The sequence below is a fragment of the Tuber melanosporum genome (assembly GCF_000151645.1).
Source record: "Tuber melanosporum whole genome shotgun sequence assembly, scaffold_69, strain Mel28".
NCBI lineage: Eukaryota > Fungi > Ascomycota > Pezizomycetes > Pezizales > Tuberaceae > Tuber > Tuber melanosporum.
In genome coordinates this window covers 487,702-507,303 of record NW_003299116.1, presented here as the reverse complement: position 1 = coordinate 507,303, position 19,602 = coordinate 487,702, and the positions used below count along the sequence as shown (strand labels likewise).

Genomic DNA, 19,602 nt, shown 5'->3' with positions numbered 1-19,602 from the left:
ATCTTGGCAGCCCACGAGAGCGGTGTTTGGCTAAAATTGCATGGCATATTGGGGTTGACGTCCCCCTGCCCCAACAGTAGCCCCACCACTCCACCACACCCATTCTCAGCAGCCCACGAGAGTGGTGTTCGGCCATCGTTGTCTAGCATATCAGGGTCGACGTCTTCCAGTCCCAACAGCAGTTTCACTGTTCCATCACGCCCTTTCTAAGAAGCCCACGAGAGCGGTGTTCGGCCATTCTTGTCACGCATATCTGGTTTGAGGTCCTTCCGCCCCAACAGTAGTTCTACTACCAGATAATGCCCTTTCTGGGCAGCCAATGAGAGTAATGTCTGACCACCTTTGCCGCGCCTGTTGAGATTGATATCTGTCCTTCCCAACAGTAGCCCCACCACTCCCTCATATCCACTTTCGACAGCAGACAAGAGTAGTTCTTGGACATTTTTCTCCGGTATATTGACGCCAACATCTCCGCGTTCCACCAGTAGTTTTACTACCCCCTCGTGGCCTCTGCTACAGGCCAAGAAGAGAGCCGTATGGCCGTATCCGTCTGCCAGGCCGGGTTTGACATCCCTCCTTCCCAACAGCGCCTTCACCACCCTCTCGTGCCCCTCTTCAGCAGCTAGAGAGATTGGTGTTCGGCCATATTTGTCTGGCTTGTTGGGGTTGACATATCTCCTTCCGAGGACTAAGTTCATCAGTCGGGGCCTCTTACCCCACCAGTCAACTGACCCATCAGGTTTGGCATATTCCAGGTCAAGAAATAGTCTGGCAATACCCTCGTGCCCCTTAAAGGCAGCCCAGGAGAGCGGGGTTCGACGAAACCATTTATCCGGTTTGTCGGGGATGGTAGTCCGATGTTCTAATAGGTGCTTTGTTACCTGCTCTTGTCCACATATAGTCGCCTATATGAGCGGTGTAATTCCCAGGAAATCTCTTTCGTTGAGATCGCAATTTGGCCGGCCCACGAGAGTGGTTATAATATCAACAGTTCCGAACACTGATGCACAATGAAGTCCAGTAAATCCGACCAGGTGACCGTTGATAGGAATATCACCACTGTATCGACCAGTCCTCCATATGAGATAGGCCAAAAGTAATTTAGTAGATATATGGCTTTCAATTTGACTGAAAAGCCTGAGCGCGAGTGATACCACGTCTCTTGAAGTCTGTCTCCTGGCGTGGACCCCCCAATATATGGAAGAATAATTAAGGAAGACGGTTGACTGAGGGGGAGCAAGGAGTGTGCTCGATACCTCTTTAATGGTCCGAAAGTTGAGGTATGTCAGGCAGGTTTCAGCCATTATCGAGTGAGCTGAACCAAAAAGGTCACTGCAGGCGGAAAGGTATTCCTGGAGAGTGAAGTGGACCAAGCGAACAGTCGAAGCCTCCCTATCGACGACGACAAGCCCTAGGCAACTGCTCAACAATGTCTCCACCGAAGGAATTCTTTCGAGATTAAGATCCGTAGATCCCATCTCCACAGCCAGGGCGTGGAAAGGCCCATTGAGTTGTAATAGCCGCTCCGAATGCAAGATCCACATCAGTGCTGCCATCCCAAGCCTTGCTTTCTCCCCACCCTGTTCCTTTATGCCCTCTAGAGTCGCACGATAAATGCCCTTCAAACCCAATCCATTAGTCATCGCCCCGAGCTTTCGTCGTCTACCATATGCTGAGGTTTCCCCAAGGATAGCGTCCATGGTTAGAGAGATCAGTAGAAAACTAGATTCTATGTTAGTGGCGAACACAAATATGGACTTCCGTCATGCTGCTTACGTACTTTTTGGGGATATTCTCGGCAATGCTTTTGATGATATCGGCCTCCAGAGCACCGTCCATCGCATCTATATATGTATCCTTACTTAGTCTCATCCGGATATACTCCGCGATATCATCATTGCTGAGTTTCATGGCTAAAGTTGCCACTCTCCCGCCAAGATGCCTCTCGATCCCGTCATGAATGTGTCGTCTTCCGGTAAGGAATATTCGTGTGTTTGGCGACTTGTCGAGAATCTGTCTCAACGAGGCAAAAAATTCTGGTCGATGTCCTTCCGCATATTCATCCACAGCATCAACGCATATAAATGTCCGCTGTAGAGATGTGACAGCCTGCAGCATGTTCACAGCTTCCGGCACTCGTAGCCCCCTTCCGCCAATGACCTTTTTGTATTCTTGAAAAGTCCGGCTTATCTCTTTCGGGATCCTTTCCAATCCACTAACAATTTGCTTCAGTAGTGAGCCGAGCACGTTTGCCGGAGACTGCTCCTCCCGTATTGCGAAATCAACGTAGAAACAAGCAACAGACATATTTTGACCTTTGGTCATATCGCACAATCTGTCTACCACAAGTGAACTAGTATTGCTGCTCATTAGCACCATCCTCGGGTTTCTCTTCTCGGATTGTCACCCTCACCTGAAATATGTTTTGCCGACTGCCGGATCACCGTAGCAAAATAAAACCGAATGCTCAGACCCATCCTGTCGCACACCATCGCACCACGTTTGAAATATGCCCGTTTCCAGTAGCCATTCCCCCACCTTGTCGGCCCTGCGGGTTCTAATGTCTTGATGTCGGATGCGAGGCTCAACAGAGGATAGCCATGTCAGAATCTCCAACCCCCCAAACCAATGTCGTTCACGTTCCATACAATACTATTATTAGTCAAAGAAGGAGCATTACGGAAGTAGTAGGTATTGGAGGAGTCAGCAACATCATCGACGCAAGAGTGTGACATTCTCGCTGGTTATAATATTGCAGGGTGGTGAATTGTTGAGTTACCGTTCAATTATCTATTATCCTGCGTTACTGGGCCCTTGGTGGAGATTGAAGGAGCTGATAAGAGGAGTCATCCCGAGACCAGCGCCTTGTGGGTGAACACATGATCCCGTCAATCCACATGAATTGTGTAACCTATCGCGCTTGATAGGCGCCACAGTGCGGTTTTGGTTCAATAAGGTTCAACCGGAATGCCACACTTAGGATATCGTGCCTCATCCCCATTAATGACGACAACCATTCCTCCGTTAAAACCCCGCCGCCTTTATAAACACCACCGTACCCTGCCCGTAGCTTACCGCAAGTTATAATAGCTCGTTCTATCATACCTTCCACCTCATTGCCCCATATTGCCAGATCCTCAATTCCGGTATCTTCTCGAACTCCTCTGGGATCACTAGATAGGCTATTGAGAGGTTTCCCGCGGCTGTAGGGTAATGTAGGTGCTTGATGGACGCCGACCAGAAGAGTGGGAAGATCCAGAAGAATATGGGGGAGCTGTGAATAAGCTTGGATAATTCCCCTTGGTCGTTGCATCGAGTTTTTGATGTGAATGGAAATAGTCCGGATAATTTTAAACAGGATATCGGGTATACCAAACCCGTTAGAGGCTAAGAATGGATGATTGATTTTGGAAGTTGGGGAAGTCTGGTTGATCGCTAGGGACGTGATGGATTGTTCCAGAGCATTCGTGATTTATGTAAAAGACTCTCCGGACATGTATTTCCTTTGCTATCACGGGAGTGTGCGGAGGAATAAGGACACGGGTGGAATTGTGCCTTCCCTACCTTCTCCACACAGTGCCCAAGCTCCACGCGAATCCTCTCATTCTACTACCGCGCTATTTAAATATCTCCCATCTTGAGAATATCCCCCTCTAGTCCTATTAGCTAATTGACACCTACGCGATTGCTTTACTTTTAGTACCGCCAATTATATTATTTGATTCTCCCTCGATTCCAACAATGTCATAATTATTGTAATAGTATTCAAACGGTAAACTTATTCGAGCAAACCCTAGTTAAATTTCCTGCTCTAATGGGTCACCGGGTCAGGAACCAATGGCTACTTACCCCCGGCTTCGAGGTAGCAAAGCAGGCAAATACCTCGAGAGGCTACCCCATGAAGCGGTGAGTGGCTCAGAAGAAACCGGAGGCGGGAGATGCCCAAGAGGGAAAAAAAACTCCCGAGGGACCACGAATGCATACATATTCTGAAGAAAAAGAATGGGCTTTTTTCGCCCCAGGTCTTGTATCGTAGGAGGGATCGAGTGAGATGCTATTAATTTCGAAAATGTGATATCTAGCACCCACCGAAATAGGGTGTTTTTTGTGGGATCAGGGAAGGGTAGAAAGGTAAAATACCAAAACCAGCCTCGCTAACTTCAAGCCTGGACTCCGTTAGACCAACAGAACTTAGAATCGTGTTTTGGACCTAGTCGAGGCCAGCTCGACCTGTTCAAGATTGATCAGATATGTTGTGCGTCCTAGTCTAAAACCCTTGCCAAGACAACTAATGGTGTATCATATGAATACTGGTATGTTGCAATACGAAAGGTAGTTAAGGGGAAACATCGCACTTCCGGTATTTACTCGAGGAAAGGGCATGTTCGCAGAGGTGAGCGTTCATTACACAGCCGCAGCATAGCACTGAACAGTGCGCTACGTGAGCCCAATAGAGTAACTTATGATATTTCGCAGTGGTTAGATAGACGCCGGGGGGGTGATGCCGAGGGAGTGAAGCCAGGATGAACCAATTGCAGATATATAGTTGCCAGCAAAGCGCAAGTATGCGAAACTGAAGCCAACGGTGGAAAGACATATGATACTACTGTACCGATAGAGGTATGCACCATCTAACTTGTCTAAATGTTGATCTATTTCTAAACCAATATGGGGCGGAGGTTGATCTTCCGAAACCTCGGGCAGTCTATCCAACTATTGGCGCCAGTGGGTTTCTCTACGACCAAGAAGATTACCATTAGTACCGACCAGCATAGCCCGCCTCCTTTCCTTCTGCTCTTTCATGAAGCATGTCACTCTACCGGAACCCGGTTGAGTAGCTGAAGCTCTCCCTGTCTTGTAGCAATACTCGTACTACTTCCCGAATTGTCCGAGGTTCTTTACCTTGTTCCTTAGTTTTTCGCTCCTCCCTTTTGCCAACTATCTCTGAGCCTGGAATCTCATTCCTTGCTTCTCTCTATCACCTTTTCCTGAGATGAACCTGACCTTTCCTTTGTTAATTGTTTTTGCCTACCCGTTATGATGTTTTATTAAGGATTAGTTTGTGGCTATGCGATCGCTACTGGGCGATGATACCTTACCGTCAGAGGAGCGCTATTGTCTACTCGCTGAGTTACTCTACTACACACATATTGAACATCCAAGCTTGCTTTCGCAATTTCAGAGCTAATAATAGCACCACACCCGAGAAAGAGAAGCAGGGAAACAATGATAGACTAAGGATGCCATTCAATCTCTTCTAGCTTTCTGTGTGGGCTGGGACGTCGGGCCCAGGGACGTCTCATGCAAACCAGGAAATCGCTTTGGTAGTCTCCCCTTTCGAAGCAAACACCCCTGAAAAGAAAACATCTGAGCTCACGGAAGCCCCTCCCCCCACCTCACTCAGCTGTTCTGTTTTCCCTCCCGGACCTGAGCCACACACAGTACAGAACATGATATAGTAAGAGAAAGTTTTTGGCAGGTGCTTCCCTCACAGACCTTCCAATTTCCAACCAACACTTTTTCTTTTTTTTCCAAATTTCTAGCTTGCCCTTGGAGAGATGATGATACTTAATACTTCGCGCCCACCACTGATCACTCGATGTTTCTCACGGGTGGCTGCGGAGAAATGCTTAAATTTGGGTAACTTAACTGGTGAGTGGGGTTGTGTCAGTGATGGGGTCGTTTCATCCTGGTAGGGTTGTGGAACTAACGCCAGTACCCACCCACGAGCGGCATAAGGGGTAAGGAACTACCGTAGTTCCAAAGTGGTCCTGTGGGGTGGTTCGCTTGGCTGAGTTGGGACATCGTTGGGTAACTTAACCAGTTATCCTATCTTGCCTTACTTTGCGCAGTCCTGAACTATCTGATGAGGTGAACGGCACTTTTTAATACGAGTATCATACTATCTTAGTTTCTGTTCTGACCACACTGGCGAGCGGGGATATATTCAACCCCCAAATTACCGTAAACTCTCCAGTAACATCCGACAATTGAGGCATAAGTCCAACTACGGGTGAAGAAAAAAACTCGTATAAAATGAAGGGTAAGTCACGATATTTCCACGAAGAGGTTCGCCCAGGTACATGCTTACTTGGGGGATCATGAGGCGAGGACAAAACAAGCGTGAACGGGAGAAGAAAAAATCCCCAAGTTAACAAAGTGTGTATCATGGAAATGAAAAGAACTCAAGAAAATGACAGGAAGAGAACAAGCATAGTTAGATGCAGTCAGTAGCAAGTAAATTATACTCGAGCATAGGTGAATCGCAAAGACCTCGGGTAAGTTAAGTACTGTTTTTGTGACCGGTTCATCTGCTACTGGATGAGCTCAACAGATCGCAAGACTCACAGCCATGAGCCCGTAGACTCCACCGGCTCAGTCAAACAGAGTAAGCATCGCCGGGCTGGGGCTGGACCGTCACTTCTTTGATGGTCGCGAATAGGTTGAGGGAATGCTCATAGCATGATTAGTTTTTTTTTAGCATATGCTTTCTGTGGGGGACAGGATAGTACCGTAGCAGCGATGAAAAGTAAAGAAAAGTCAGGATCTATAGCTGAGAGGAAACAAAGTGCAATCTAATCTTAAAAACTATAAGTTATGACCCTACAATAGAAGGGAAAAAAAGCCCTAAAGAATAGACCAAAAATTCATAATTATTATAGCTATCATACAAAAGTAGCACATCTAGCCAGTACGCTGAACTGCACTGGATGGAATCTGGATCCAGAAGGAAAGGGAGAGAAGGGGAGGGGAGGGAAAGACAAAGTCATAAATTCCGGGAGGGGTATGAAAGAAATTTAGGGCAAATGGAAGAGACCGGCACGCATATGGTATGATATTGTCTATGGGGACGCCGAGGAGGTGGCTCGTGGAGATTATGGAGGACGATGTGAAATATGATATTCCGTCTTGCCGGGCTTAAGCCCCGCTCGGATTTGTGGGTTTATGGGCCCGTAGTAGCTTCACACTGTCTTTACGCCCATTCCTGGCAGCCCACGAGAGTGGCGTGTTACCGGATTTGCCTGGTATGTTGTAGTCGACATCTTGTCGTTCTAGCAGCATCTTCACTACTCCATCGTACCCATTCCCGGCAGCCCACGAGAGCGGTGTTCGGCCACCGTTGTCAGCCATATTGGGGTTTACGTCTTCCCGTCCCAACAGCAGCTTCTCTATTCCATCACGCCCCATATCAGAAGCCCACGAGAGCGGTGTTCGGCCACCGTTGTCAGCCATATTGGGGTTTACGTCTTCCCGTCCCAACAGTAGCTTCACTACTCCCTCATGTCCCTTATAAGCAGCCCACGAGAGCGGTGTTTGGCCATAGCCGTCAGCCGTATTGGGGTTTACGTCTTCCCGTCCCAAGAGTAGCTTCACTACTCCTTCACACCCATTCCCGGCAGCCCACCAGAGCGGTGTTCGGCCACCGTTGTCAGCCATATTAGGGTTTACGTCTTCCCGTCCCAACAGTAGCTTCACTACTCCTTCACACCCATTCCTGGCAGCCCACCAGAGCGGTGTTCGGCCACCTTTGGTTCGCATATTGGGGTTAACGTTTTCCCGTCCCAACAGCAGCTTCACTATTCCATCACGCCCCATCTCAGCAGCCCACGAGAGCGGTGTTCGGCCACCGTTGTCAGCCATATTGGGGTTTACGTCTTCCCGTCCCAACAGTAGCTTCACTACTCCTTCACACCCATTCCCGGCAGCCCACGAGAGCGGTGTTCGGCCACCGTTGTCAGCCATATCGGGGTTTACGTCTTCCCGTCCCAACAGCAGCTTCACTATTCCATCACGCCCCATCTCAGCAGCCCACGAGAGCGGTGTTCGGCCACCGTTGTCAACCATATTGGGGCTTACGTCTTCCCGTCCCAAGAGTAGCTTCACTACTCCTTCACACCCATTCCCAGCAGCCCACGAGAGCGGTGTTCGGCCATTCCTATCGCGCATATCCGGCTTGAGATCTTCCACTCCAAACAGTAGCTTCACTACTGCATCATGCCCTTTCTGGGCAGCCATCGAAAGTAATGTCTGGCCATCTCCGTCGCACATGTTGGGGTTGATATCTGTCCTTCCCAACAGTAGCCCCACCACTCCCTCATATCCGCTTTCAACAGCCGACAAGAGTAGTTCTTGAGCATTTTTCTCCGGTATATCGATGCTGACATCTCTGCGTTCCACCAGTAGTTTTACTACCCCCTCATGGCCTCTGCTACAGGCCCAAAAAAGAGCGGTATGGCCGTATCCGTCCGTCACGTCGGGTTTGACATCCTTCCTTCCCAGCAGCGCCTTTATCACCCCTTCATGCCCTTCTTCAGCAGCCAGCAAGATTGGCGTTTGACCGTATTTGTCTGGCTTGTTGGGGCTGACATATCTTCTCCCGAGGACCATGTTCACAATTCGAGGAGTCTTGCCCCACCAGCCTTCTGTCACATCAGGTTTGGCAGACCCCAGGCCAAGAAATAGTCTGGCAATACCCTCATGCCCCTTGAAGACAGCCCATGAGAGCGGGGTTCGACGAAACCAATTATCCGGCTTGTCAGGGATGGTAGCCGGATGCTCTAATAGCAGCTTCACTACCCGCTCTTGTCCACATATAGTCGCCCATATGAGCGGAGTAATTCCCAGAAAATCTCTTTTGTTGATATCGCAATTTGGCCGGCCCACGAGAGCGATTGCGATATCAACAATGCCGAAAACCGATGCACAATGCAGTCCAGTAAATCCGACCAGGTGACCGCTGACAGGAATATCACCACCGTACCGACCAGTCCTCGATATGAGATAGGCCAAAAGTAATTTAGTAGATATATGGCTTTCAATTTGACTGAAAAGCCTGAGCGCGAGTGATACCACGTCCCTTGAAGTCTCTCTCCTAGCGTGGAACCCCCAATATAGAGAAGAATAATCGAGGAAGGCGGCTGACTGAGGGAAGGCAAAGCGTGTGGGCGATATCTCCTGAACAGTCCGAAAGTTGAGATACGTGAGGCAGGTTTCGGCCATTATCGAGTGAGTTGCACCGAAAAGGTCGGGGCAAGTGTAAAGGTATTCCTGGAGGGTGAAGTGGATCAAGCGAACAGTCAAAGCCTCTCTATCGACGATGACAAGCCCTAGGCAACTGCTCAACAATGTCTCCACCGAAGGAATTCTTTCGAGATTGAGATCCGTAGATCCCATCTCCACAGCCAGGGCGTGGAAAAGCTCATTGAGTTGTAATAGCCGCTCCGAATGCGAGATCCACATCAATGCTGCCATCCCAAGCCTTTTTTTCTCCCCACCCTGCTCCTTTATGCGCTCTAGAGTTGAACCATAAACACCCTTCAAATCCAATCCATCCGTCACTGCTCTGAGCTTTTGCCGTCTACCATAGGCAGTGGTTTCTCCAAGGATAGCATCCATCGTTAAGGAAATCAGTAAAAATCTAGTTTCGTCCGTTAGTGACAAATGTAAATATACTCGTAGTCTTCTGTCATGTTGCTCACTTACGTCTCGGGAATATCCTTGGCAATGGTTTTGATGATTTCAGCCTCCAAGCCATCGTCCACCGCGTCAAGAGATGTATCCTTACTCAATCTCATCCTGATATATTCTACCATATCATCATTCCTAGGTTTTAAGACTAAAATCGCTACTCTCCCGCCAAGATGCCTCTCAATCTCTCCACGGATGTGTTGTCTCCCGGTAAGGAACATTCTTGTGTTTGGCGACTCGTCGAGAATCTTTCCCAACGAGGCAAAAACTTCAGGACGATGTCCTTCCACACATTCGTCCAGTGCATCAACGCATATAAATGTCTGCTGCAAAGATGTGACAGCCTGCAGCATCTTCACAATTTCCGGCACCCGTAGTCCCCTTCCACCAATGACTTTTTTGTGCCCTTGAAAAGTCCGACTTATCTCCTCCGGAACCCTTTCCAATCCACCGACAATCTGTTTCAGCAGTGAGCCGAGCACGTTTGCTGGAGACTGCTCCTGTCGTGCTGCGAAATCAACATAGAAACACGCGACCGCCAGATCCTGATCTTTGGCCTTATCGCATAATCTGTCTACCACTAGCGAACTGGTATCGCTGTTAATTAGCACCACCATCCCTGAGCTTTTTTTCCAGGATAGTCGCCCTTACCTGAAATACATCTTGCCGACTGCCGGATCACCGGAGCAAAATAAAGCTGCACGCTCGGGTCCATCCCCTTGAGCGCCATCGCACCACGTTCGAAATTCGTCCGTTTCCAGCAGCCATTCCCCCACCTTGTCGGCCCGGCGGGTTCTAATGTCTTGATGTCGGATGCGGGGCTCAATCGGGGATAGCCATGTCAGAATCTCCAACTTCTCGTCCGTCACGCCAATGTTGTTCACGTTCCACACAAAATTAGTATTATTCAAAGAATGGGTATTATGGGAGTAGTAGGTATTGGAGGAAGTGGTAGCGTCATCGATGCGAGAGCGCGACATTTTCCCGCTAGTTATGATATCGAGGGGGAACTTTTGAGTTGCCGGACTCCGTTGATGGAGATCGAAGGAGCTGATGGAAAGAGGGGGCATCATGAAATCGGCGCCTTGTGGGTGAACACTTGAGCTTTGTGTAACTTTGACTTTGCGCCTGATAGGCGCCATGGATATCCACTAGTCTACGATATCCAGAACCAAGACCCAGTGCTGTTTCTTGCACCCAGCACGCAGACGGTACTGTACTCGTACTGATATCATACCAGAATTATTGAACCATCCCAATTAATAGCGACGATCACTTCTCCGCCAAAAACTTCTTGCCTGAGAACACCGCTCAAATACCATGGAAAACATGGGGGTACCTTTACAAGTATACCGGTACTACCATCCTTGGCAAAAACATACCATGGCAAGGTTTCACATTATAATACAACGAACAACAGATTATTTACTCTAGCACTCACCCCATCTTGCCCACATAACCACCGCACCCTACCCGTAACTTACCGCAAGTACAGTACCGGTATTGGTATCGTAGTTCATTTCACTCACCATCCCGGTAACCGCGCCGAGTTTATCTCCTGGAACCTCTCGGGTGATACTACCGATAGAGGTATACACCGCCGCGTGAGCAAGGCGCGGGAAATACGAGTGATCATGCATGACCAGCAAAATGGTCGAGCTGACGCGAGTTTCATCCACACAACCTTCGAGGCTGCAAGTACTGCCGGTAATTTATCCCACAGTAAAATACAACCCAAACCGCCTCAGCCAATACAAATCACAAACCCAAATTCTGGAGGAATTATAAACTACAAGTTATGATACCGTATCGTCCATGGGGAATGTTGCTCAAGAGACATCGATGGTGCTATGGCCCTTTAGCCGGGCGCTAGTTTTGGTGTATTTTACTGCCTCCCGTTCGGTGTTTGCTGGTTTACCGAAAGCGCTGAGCAAGGTGATGCCGGTGGCTCGACTTGAGCAGTCGGTACGGTACCGGTAGTCGGCGGTAGATGGATAGGGCGAGGCGAAGTATCGCTCTGGTGTTGTTTAAAAAAGGGTTTTGTTGTATGAGGAGCACGGTTCGATGGCAGGATCGGATTTCGGAAAGTTTAGGCTCGTGTGGGGAAGTTGTGGGGGCACTGAGACCATACTATACCTTATGGCGCTCGCTGTGACTCAAAGAAATAACTGCGGGTTGAATCAAAAGAATAAAGAACCCACACTTGACCCCTAATCTCTCTGACTGTAAGCTAGGCCCCTCGCAATCACTCTTCGAGAAGGGCTCTACAAAGGTTTTCAGGAAATACCGGTACAATTACAGTAGAATGACCTCGGATACCGGTACCGTGTCCCAAACTTCAATCCCGAATCTCACAAGTCCACCAAAGGACGCCGCCCCAAATCAAACGCTATCATATCATACCGGTCTTCCACCACCGAGGCCATCCAAGAGCCAAGACAAAGCAACGAAAAGATCCCGATAGCAAGCAAATCTATCTCCTTCTGACGGGACCATAGACTAACCGCAAACTTCAGCCACCATCCGATAAACAGCGGCGCTTCTCACTCTGTAGAATAAATTTACAATACCAGTACCGGTGCAGTACTCGCATCGCCCGATAAACAGCTCCACGTTTTCCGAATGCCACGGCCTATAAGTACCAAGTACTCTACAGTACACTTCCAGCGATCCACAAATGGGCCAAGGAGTGGCATATCACATATCAGCGTTTTGTGCGTGAGGCCGAAGTTAAGCCGCCAACACTCTGGATACCGGTATCATATCATACTGGTACGGTATGTATCCAGCCCTATAGGGCGGGACACGCGACAGGAATTGCGCCACAGTGCACTTTCCCCCACTGCCACATACGGTAGGTTACCGGTAGCATTCATCCCCTTGTGAGATACTTTCGCAGTTCCTATCCCCCCTCCATCGTAGCGAAAAACCGGGCAGCGGCTTAGTCTATTGAATATTTATTCCCCCAAATCCTTTGCGTATCAGTCAGCAGCTCCATTTGATACCGACCGCCAGTAAATTAAGAGCTGCGCGGAACTGCCTCCTGATGGAGAAACAAGCGTTCCGGCGCGTCACACGGCCTTACTCACCAATGCAGCTTGCAGGGTTGACCCCCCACCATGCTTACACGAGGCTGTGGGTGCCAGTAAGAGTGGACATTACCCTACTCTGCTAGGCTAAGCCTCAGATCAAGCTGAGGATTCAAACCACCCATCTCGATCCGCAAATCTCCTCCTCAGCTCGGGGTTAGGTGCTGTGCAAAAATAGCCACTTAGCGAAAGGGAGTAGCAGATCGGCGAATGCTCGCACTCAGAACAAGTCAGCATAGCGCCACCACAAACTGGTCTGGTAGGAAAATGGGGAATGACGTGGGATTTGGACTGGGAGAATATAAGCAATCAAGTTCCCAGAGTTCATCCATCCGTTAGACTAGTGAAGCCTTAGGACTCCACACCGACCTACCGTACCTCAGGGACTCCGCAGTGAAATACCAGATCGTCAATCGTCCAAAGGACAAACCCTCGATACCGAAGCAAAACTCCCAACCACAAACAAGCAAGGATGGATCCCATGGGTGGTTTAAGGGATATCAACTCCCTAGCCGACACCCCCAGAAGGCCATTAAGTTCTGCTTTTAGTGAGAATGAGGAAGATATGGCGGATGTTGATTTCGGAACTCGTTCCGATGCAGCCCTATTAGAGGGTGGGTCGGTCCCGATACTTGAAGTCTCCAGAGTTCCAAAAGCTGACTCTTATCACACCACAGAAGGGGATTACACATCTGATGAGGACGGCGTACCAAGGCAGGGTCGAAGGACAGGGCATGCGAGAACTTCCTCTACAATCTACGACAGAACAGCATCAACCAAAATCAATGCGATACCGATCCGAGATCTAAAACAACAACCCGAAAGCAAGATTCGGACCATCATCAGGAATTTCAGGAAAAATCCCGAGAAGCCCCTCTCCCGAGCCCGCGTAGTCTTCCGCGCCTTTTCCCTGATCGCTTCGGGAACGGTTCTGGGAGCGACAGCGCACATGCTCTGGCATTACCTCGACACAAAATACGATTTACATAACGGAAAATTGATCTGGCCAGCGGACCTCACCATCATGCCCACAGCGCTCATGTTGTCTATAGCAGTTTACACATTCTTGACCGACTTGGGTTTTCTCATCGGGAGTGCCTGGAAAAACGTAACAACTCCCAAACCAAATCCCAGACCCCTCCACCCCCGCACGAAACTAACGAACAATAGTTTCGGTACTTGAAAAACAAAACCGCCGCCACCATAGTTGCCCTGAATTCGTTGACCAGCTGTATCGGCTGGATCCTCTCAATATTGTTCTCCCATCAACAACGAGATAGACCAACCCTGTGGGTTTTCAACCCCCCCACCCCAAAATAATCGACCCCACTAACAATTTCTCCACAGGCTCTGGGTCTGTTCCGTGAAAGGCAATCCCAAATCGGCCCAAGATTCGGAGGGTTCCCCTATGGACTTTGCTCTCCATTGCAGTGAATTGGTACGTTTCCTTCTAATTTCACTGGATCCAACTTTCTGACTAGTCTCGACAGAATTTCACATGGATAGCTGCCTGTATTGTTGCCAGCGCGCAAGGGCTCGTAGTATTCACCATCATCTTCAGCTGTTGCGGCGGCCGCCCCAAGAAGCCAAAGTTTAAGGCACCGAAAGATGTCCTCCCCGTAGGACGTTGGTCTTCATTCGTTGATGGAACCACCGAATGGGTGAATGAAAAGATCAAGTTATTAAAAAGGTGAAAGCGACAACTGGAACCGGATCAATTTCAATGCCAAATAATGTATTATTAGAAAAGGAGTTTTAGTGGGTAACATTTTCTTATACCGGGAGCAATCGACATTGGTAAATTTAACGGGGGGGAGAGAGAGAAGGCTACGATAAGAGTGGAGGAGGAGAAAGCTGATGTTTATGCTCTCATAGACCCGTGTCATACCCCCGTCCCCCATTCCACACGGTTGCCAGAATTCTCCGGCACGAATATTACACAAACATTTTCCCAGGCAAGTATCAACGATCAAAATGTTCCAATTGTCCCACTATCACAGCACACTATGATACTGTACCTCATACACTTCATAGGCCCAGTTCCCCGTTACCCTTACCCTTATTGCCCGGGCAAGGGTATTACGCGATTAGGAGAAACCCCCACGTAGCCCCTCTCACGTCAACCCGGCACCACAAACATCCAACCATGACCCGCCATTTCAAGAATCTCCGGCTCCACTACACCCTCCACACACAAATAAAATCCAGCACTAAAAGCCTCCTACCTATCACCTACACAAAAACTAACACTCTGCTGGAGCCTGAGGAATTTTCGAAAGAATATACCTCCTCCCGGGCTCCATCGCAGCATACCACTCCTTTACCGGGCCAACCGGGAACTCTTCATATTCATTGCCCTCCATAAGCATAGCCCATGTCTCTTCGATAAAATCACCAATCGGCATGCCGATCTGTCTTCCGTCTTTGATGTCTATTCATCGTTTAGCCCTCCGTATTGAAATCAGCGACAAACGCAAATTAAAGAAATGGGGGAGGGGGCTGGAATAGCAAACCTGGTTGAACCTCCTCATCGTGCAGCTCCGTCTGCACTGAAGGTGGCATAATCTCCAGCACGTGCACCCCGGTACCCTTTAGATGCAAGCGGAGACTAATAATGAACTGGTGCAGAGCAGCTTTTGTAGCACAGTAATTCAGACACCGGGGTAGCGGGACCAGGGCCAGGCCAGAGGAAATGTACATGAGAGAAGCAGACTGCTTCTTCAACAGGAACGGTAAGAACGCGTGTGTGAGATATACGTGCGAGGTGTAATTCGTCGCGAGCTCATTCTGCAGCAGTGACATGGAAACAGTAGATGGCTTCGAGAAATTGAACCCCCGCTGGATACCAGAATTCAGAAGCACGCAGTCCAGGTCGGGATGTTCTTTCGTAACTCTGAAAACCAAAAAAAAAGGTCAGCAGGGCAAGACACCCTCTCCCCCAAAGGAGGTTTGTAGAAAAAGAGAGGGGGGGGATACATCTCCACCCAAGAGCCTATCTCCTCCAACTTTGTCACGTCAAAAACATAATACCCCATCATCTCCTTCCCGTACTTTCCCACATACTTCTCCACAAACTCCTCCAAGCGATCCTTCCTCCGACCCACGAGAACCACTTTCCGTCCCTCGGCAAGGAACTTCTCGCTAAGGCCGTATCCGATTCCGCTGGTCGCACCGACCACGAGAATGCTTTTGTAAGCGAAATTCATTTTGGAGTGTTGTTTGTTGTTGTTCGCGGCGACAAGGCTGCTGCTGGCTTAAGGGGTGGATTCATCGTGGGATTTTGTACTCGAGTACCCGAGGAGTCCTCTCAAGTAGACGTACCACACAAGTACTCGTACTAAGTAGACTAGAAAAACTATTCACACTACCACAGTGTCTGTCTGTTCTGTCGAAGTGGACTATGGGGTCATTGTGACATCAGCACCGGTATCGTTGTGATGGAAATGGCTCGGCGGGTATTAAGGTGCGGCTCTTAATAGTGGGGTAACCCTTTGTTCCGAGGAGGATACTTTTGGATTTTTGGCTTGGCAGGCATGGATTCTCACGCGAATATGATGAGTTAGGATTGTATTGGTAATGTTCTTTGAATTGGGAAAATATCACTCTTTTATCTAAACTCCCCTCTACCCCGCCCCTGCTCATGCAATACCAAGACCCCGAAGCAGATATCCCGCCAATGCAAGAGAATGCAGGTATTCCACCAGAACCATACAACCACCAAAGTTAAGAACCATTCACAACTTCGGTGTTCCACCGACCTCACCGCCCAAAACTCCCCAGAGAGCAAGAAGAAAAAGAAAAAGAAAGAAAGGAAAAAAAACCACCTCACCCAGATTCTCAAACTTCATTCGGATTAGCCCGACCAACCGCCACCACAACTTCCCCATCCACCGCCTCTCTCTCAATCCCTTCCCTCCACCTCTCAATCTCCGCTACCTTCTTCTCACTCAGGCACACCCTCCCCCCTCCCTCCCCTTCACCTTTCTCTTTCTCCTTCCCTTTACTTTTACCTTCTCCCTCCACGGGACCAGCTTCAGGTGCTAGACCCCAACACTCATCGCAAACCTCGTAAGAGAGCAAAATCCTCTTGACCCTGCTCGGCGGGGCGTGCGTTCCCAGATGGCACATTCGCGAAGTTTCCTGCGTGAGGTAGGATGTGTGGCCGCAGTCATTGTGGATGGCTACTAAGATGCACATTTCTTCTTTCTTGCTTGAGTTTGGTGGGGTGGTTGTTTTTGGGGGGTGTTGGTGTTTGGATGAGGAGGAATGGGGTTGATACGTTGTGGAGGGTCCATTATTTAGCTGACGGGAGGGGATTTCATGGGGGGATTGGAGAGGCGAGATTGAAGATGGATAACATGATTAATAGGAGACCCTTTTTTTCAATTGGACTGTGGAGTGGGCGGCGGTCGATTCATGAGGTGTCGTTCGATGATGATATTGTTTCTCTTGAATCCTGAAAATGGGTCAGTGATTGCATGGGCCTTCAAGATGAGAGGTTGGGGTGTCCTCAGATCTGGGTACGGTATCGTGGTGGGGGGAATGGCGACTTGGCCTGGTTGAAAGTGTTCGCAGCTTGAAAAACGCTCTTTCTCAGAAACTAGACAAAGAGCAAGAATCATGTTTGTCGGGAAGACAAGGTATTCAAGGACAGGTAACGCAGCAAAAAAACATTTTCCAGCATTTCGTCGCCAAGGACCAAGTCCTCCAAGGGAAGCAATAACAGAGCAGATTAAATTTGGCTTATTAGATAATGAACCACTCCCGAGAAACAGAATCTCTCGTGAATTAATCCCGGTGTTTTTTTCTTTTCCGAATGTTTAAAACTTGATAGTTATGACCCACCCAAGCAGTCCATTCATGCCAAGTTAATTCACCTCCATTGTAAAAACCCATATATATACCAACTACATACACCATCACTCGTCCTGCCACAATCATTACTTTTCCAAGTATCATAATATATTATGATAAATACAGCACGACAACCATCTCCCACAACCCCAGTCAACCACTTATCATCATTGACCCGTAGCGGCTACCACGCAAAGCAATTCCTGGTGACCGAGAAAAACCCAGCAGAAGCCACAACAATACCTTTCAGTCCAATGCACCGCTCTCTATAAAGGTCCCAATATTCACACAAGAGTACGACATCAAACCCCGACATGAGAACTACCATATTTACTTATTAATATTACGAACGCTCTCAGAGTGACGACATATCCAAGGGGAAAATACCAACCAACTTCTCGCAAGTCGGGACATTTCGCAATCTCCTTTCACTTGCAGAACGGGGTTTTTTTTTTTTCATGACTTGGAATCTGACACGATCATATCGTACCGCTACTACTGCTAAGTTGTTTTCGTTGTGCGCGGGTTGGTAGCATGGCTTTGGGCGAGGATATCAAAGATACTAACTACTCCACGATTTGCCTGATATCGGACAAAAAGACAATGGCAATACCAGGAACATAAAGGCACCCCTCGATCGGGACCGACACTTAATAAACCTTTTCCATTCTGTCGCACTACTTTCAGGGCAAATCCAGCAATGTATGTAAGTAGTTCCCACCGACGACGACCAGTCCAAAGAACTTTTTTTCTTTTTCTTTTCTTTTCTTTCCCAGACTGTATAGAATATTGCAATCAGTTTACTTGATTTCTCGGCAGACCCGAAGATGGTCAAGGCGTAAGCAGCGGGTGAGGACCACTACTCTTATACATATAATTACGTATTTTTTTTAAAAAAAGTATCATTCTTTAGTCAAGTCGTTCGGATAGCAGCCAAAGTGGCAGATCAGTAGAGAGTTTCTGGCAAAACAAGCGTTACTATAACTAATTTCGCAGTTGGTAATCATACATCATTTCCCTATCATGGGATGGGGGGGGGAAACCATTTATGATACTCCCTCGCAGAAGCTTTTTATGATCAAGAGTTGCATGAGTGATTCCGTATGACGGACAGCACGGGGGGGGATTCAATCCGAAACCTTAGTTCAAACAGAGCCATGCTATAGCCCGGAAGGAACACCATATCCCTCCACTCAATGGCCAGCGCAAGATATGCAGAATCGGCAAGAAAAATTACGACCGACAACGACATCTGACTCGAGCCCTGCCAACAGCCCCCATGAGATCCCAAGGTCTGGCCAGGCAATTCTTGGGGACTTAAATTCACATATATACTAGTTACTCTAGTCCGGTAATTGTGCTTACGCACCTCTACGATCAATCACTAATTCTGTAACGCGCCGGTTTCATTCCTCAGCATGGTACATCAACAAGGTCTACTACTATTCTACCTACTCCGGCCCTCCAGTCTCCCCCCAAACCGGACCTCGCTCTCCACAGTTTCCAACAGCGAGGAAAAGCAGTGGTGCCCATTCCACGATCGGCGGTAAAAGGTGACTGGTGTCTCTCTCTCCCTCTTTGCTGGTCCAGTGACGGCGGCAGGTTTTCTTTCACCTACCAACACGCCATGAGACGATGGAAGAGTCTACAGTTATCCATCAGGGGGCCCCGAAGTAGGAGGAGAACAACAGCGGTCTCTCGATTCGGGCTGGGGAGATGATTGTCGGAGAGTTGCCAGGTCGGCCGAGGATCATGAGGAGACGATTTCGAATTCCCACTCCTCGAGTCAGTTTCCCGACACTAACGCAGCTTGATCCTCCCCCCAAGAGTTAATTTAATTGGCACCGGGAACTATCGTGATGGCTACCCCATGTGGAAGGCAAGGGATAAACACCATAACCACCATTTTTATTTTTTTAAGGCATGGGAAAGAGAATCGCTCAATGACCTTTGTGGGGAGGATGCCACGTGGGTGCTTAAAAAAGAAGTTTTGGACATGATTGGCAGGACCCAAGCCCAGCTGAATCAAGGATTTAACTTACAGTTGACATTCTACTTGAGAACCCCTAGTGAAAACAGGGGACTTCACATCCTCCACTCGTACGAATATCACGCTACTTTGGCACTCCGTAAGCTCTCCCCGATCCCCATTTATGACGTATAGTCTGAAGCTATTCAGAAGTCTCTAAGT

The 19,602-nt window shown here is 48.6% G+C and overlaps 2 protein-coding genes; one reads left to right on the top strand and one right to left on the bottom strand.

Moving 5' to 3' along the window:
- Window positions 1–12,914: 12,914 nt before the first annotated feature.
- Window positions 12,915–14,251, top strand: GSTUM_00010316001 (uncharacterized protein; the record flags this gene model as incomplete). XM_002841210.2 has 5 exons in its annotated part: window positions 12,915–13,171; window positions 13,235–13,665; window positions 13,728–13,846; window positions 13,905–13,995; window positions 14,048–14,251. The coding sequence occupies exons 1-5, from the start codon at window positions 13,030–13,032 to the stop codon at window positions 14,249–14,251; spliced, it is 987 nt and encodes a 328-aa protein (XP_002841256.1). The 5' UTR covers window positions 12,915–13,029.
- Window positions 14,252–14,527: 276 nt separating this feature from the next.
- Window positions 14,528–15,763, bottom strand: GSTUM_00010315001 (uncharacterized protein; the record flags this gene model as incomplete). XM_002841209.2 has 3 exons in its annotated part: window positions 14,528–14,988; window positions 15,071–15,450; window positions 15,534–15,763. The coding sequence occupies 3 exons, from the start codon at window positions 15,761–15,763 to the stop codon at window positions 14,801–14,803; spliced, it is 798 nt and encodes a 265-aa protein (XP_002841255.1). The 3' UTR covers window positions 14,528–14,800.
- Between the last annotated feature and the right edge of the window lie 3,839 nt (window positions 15,764–19,602).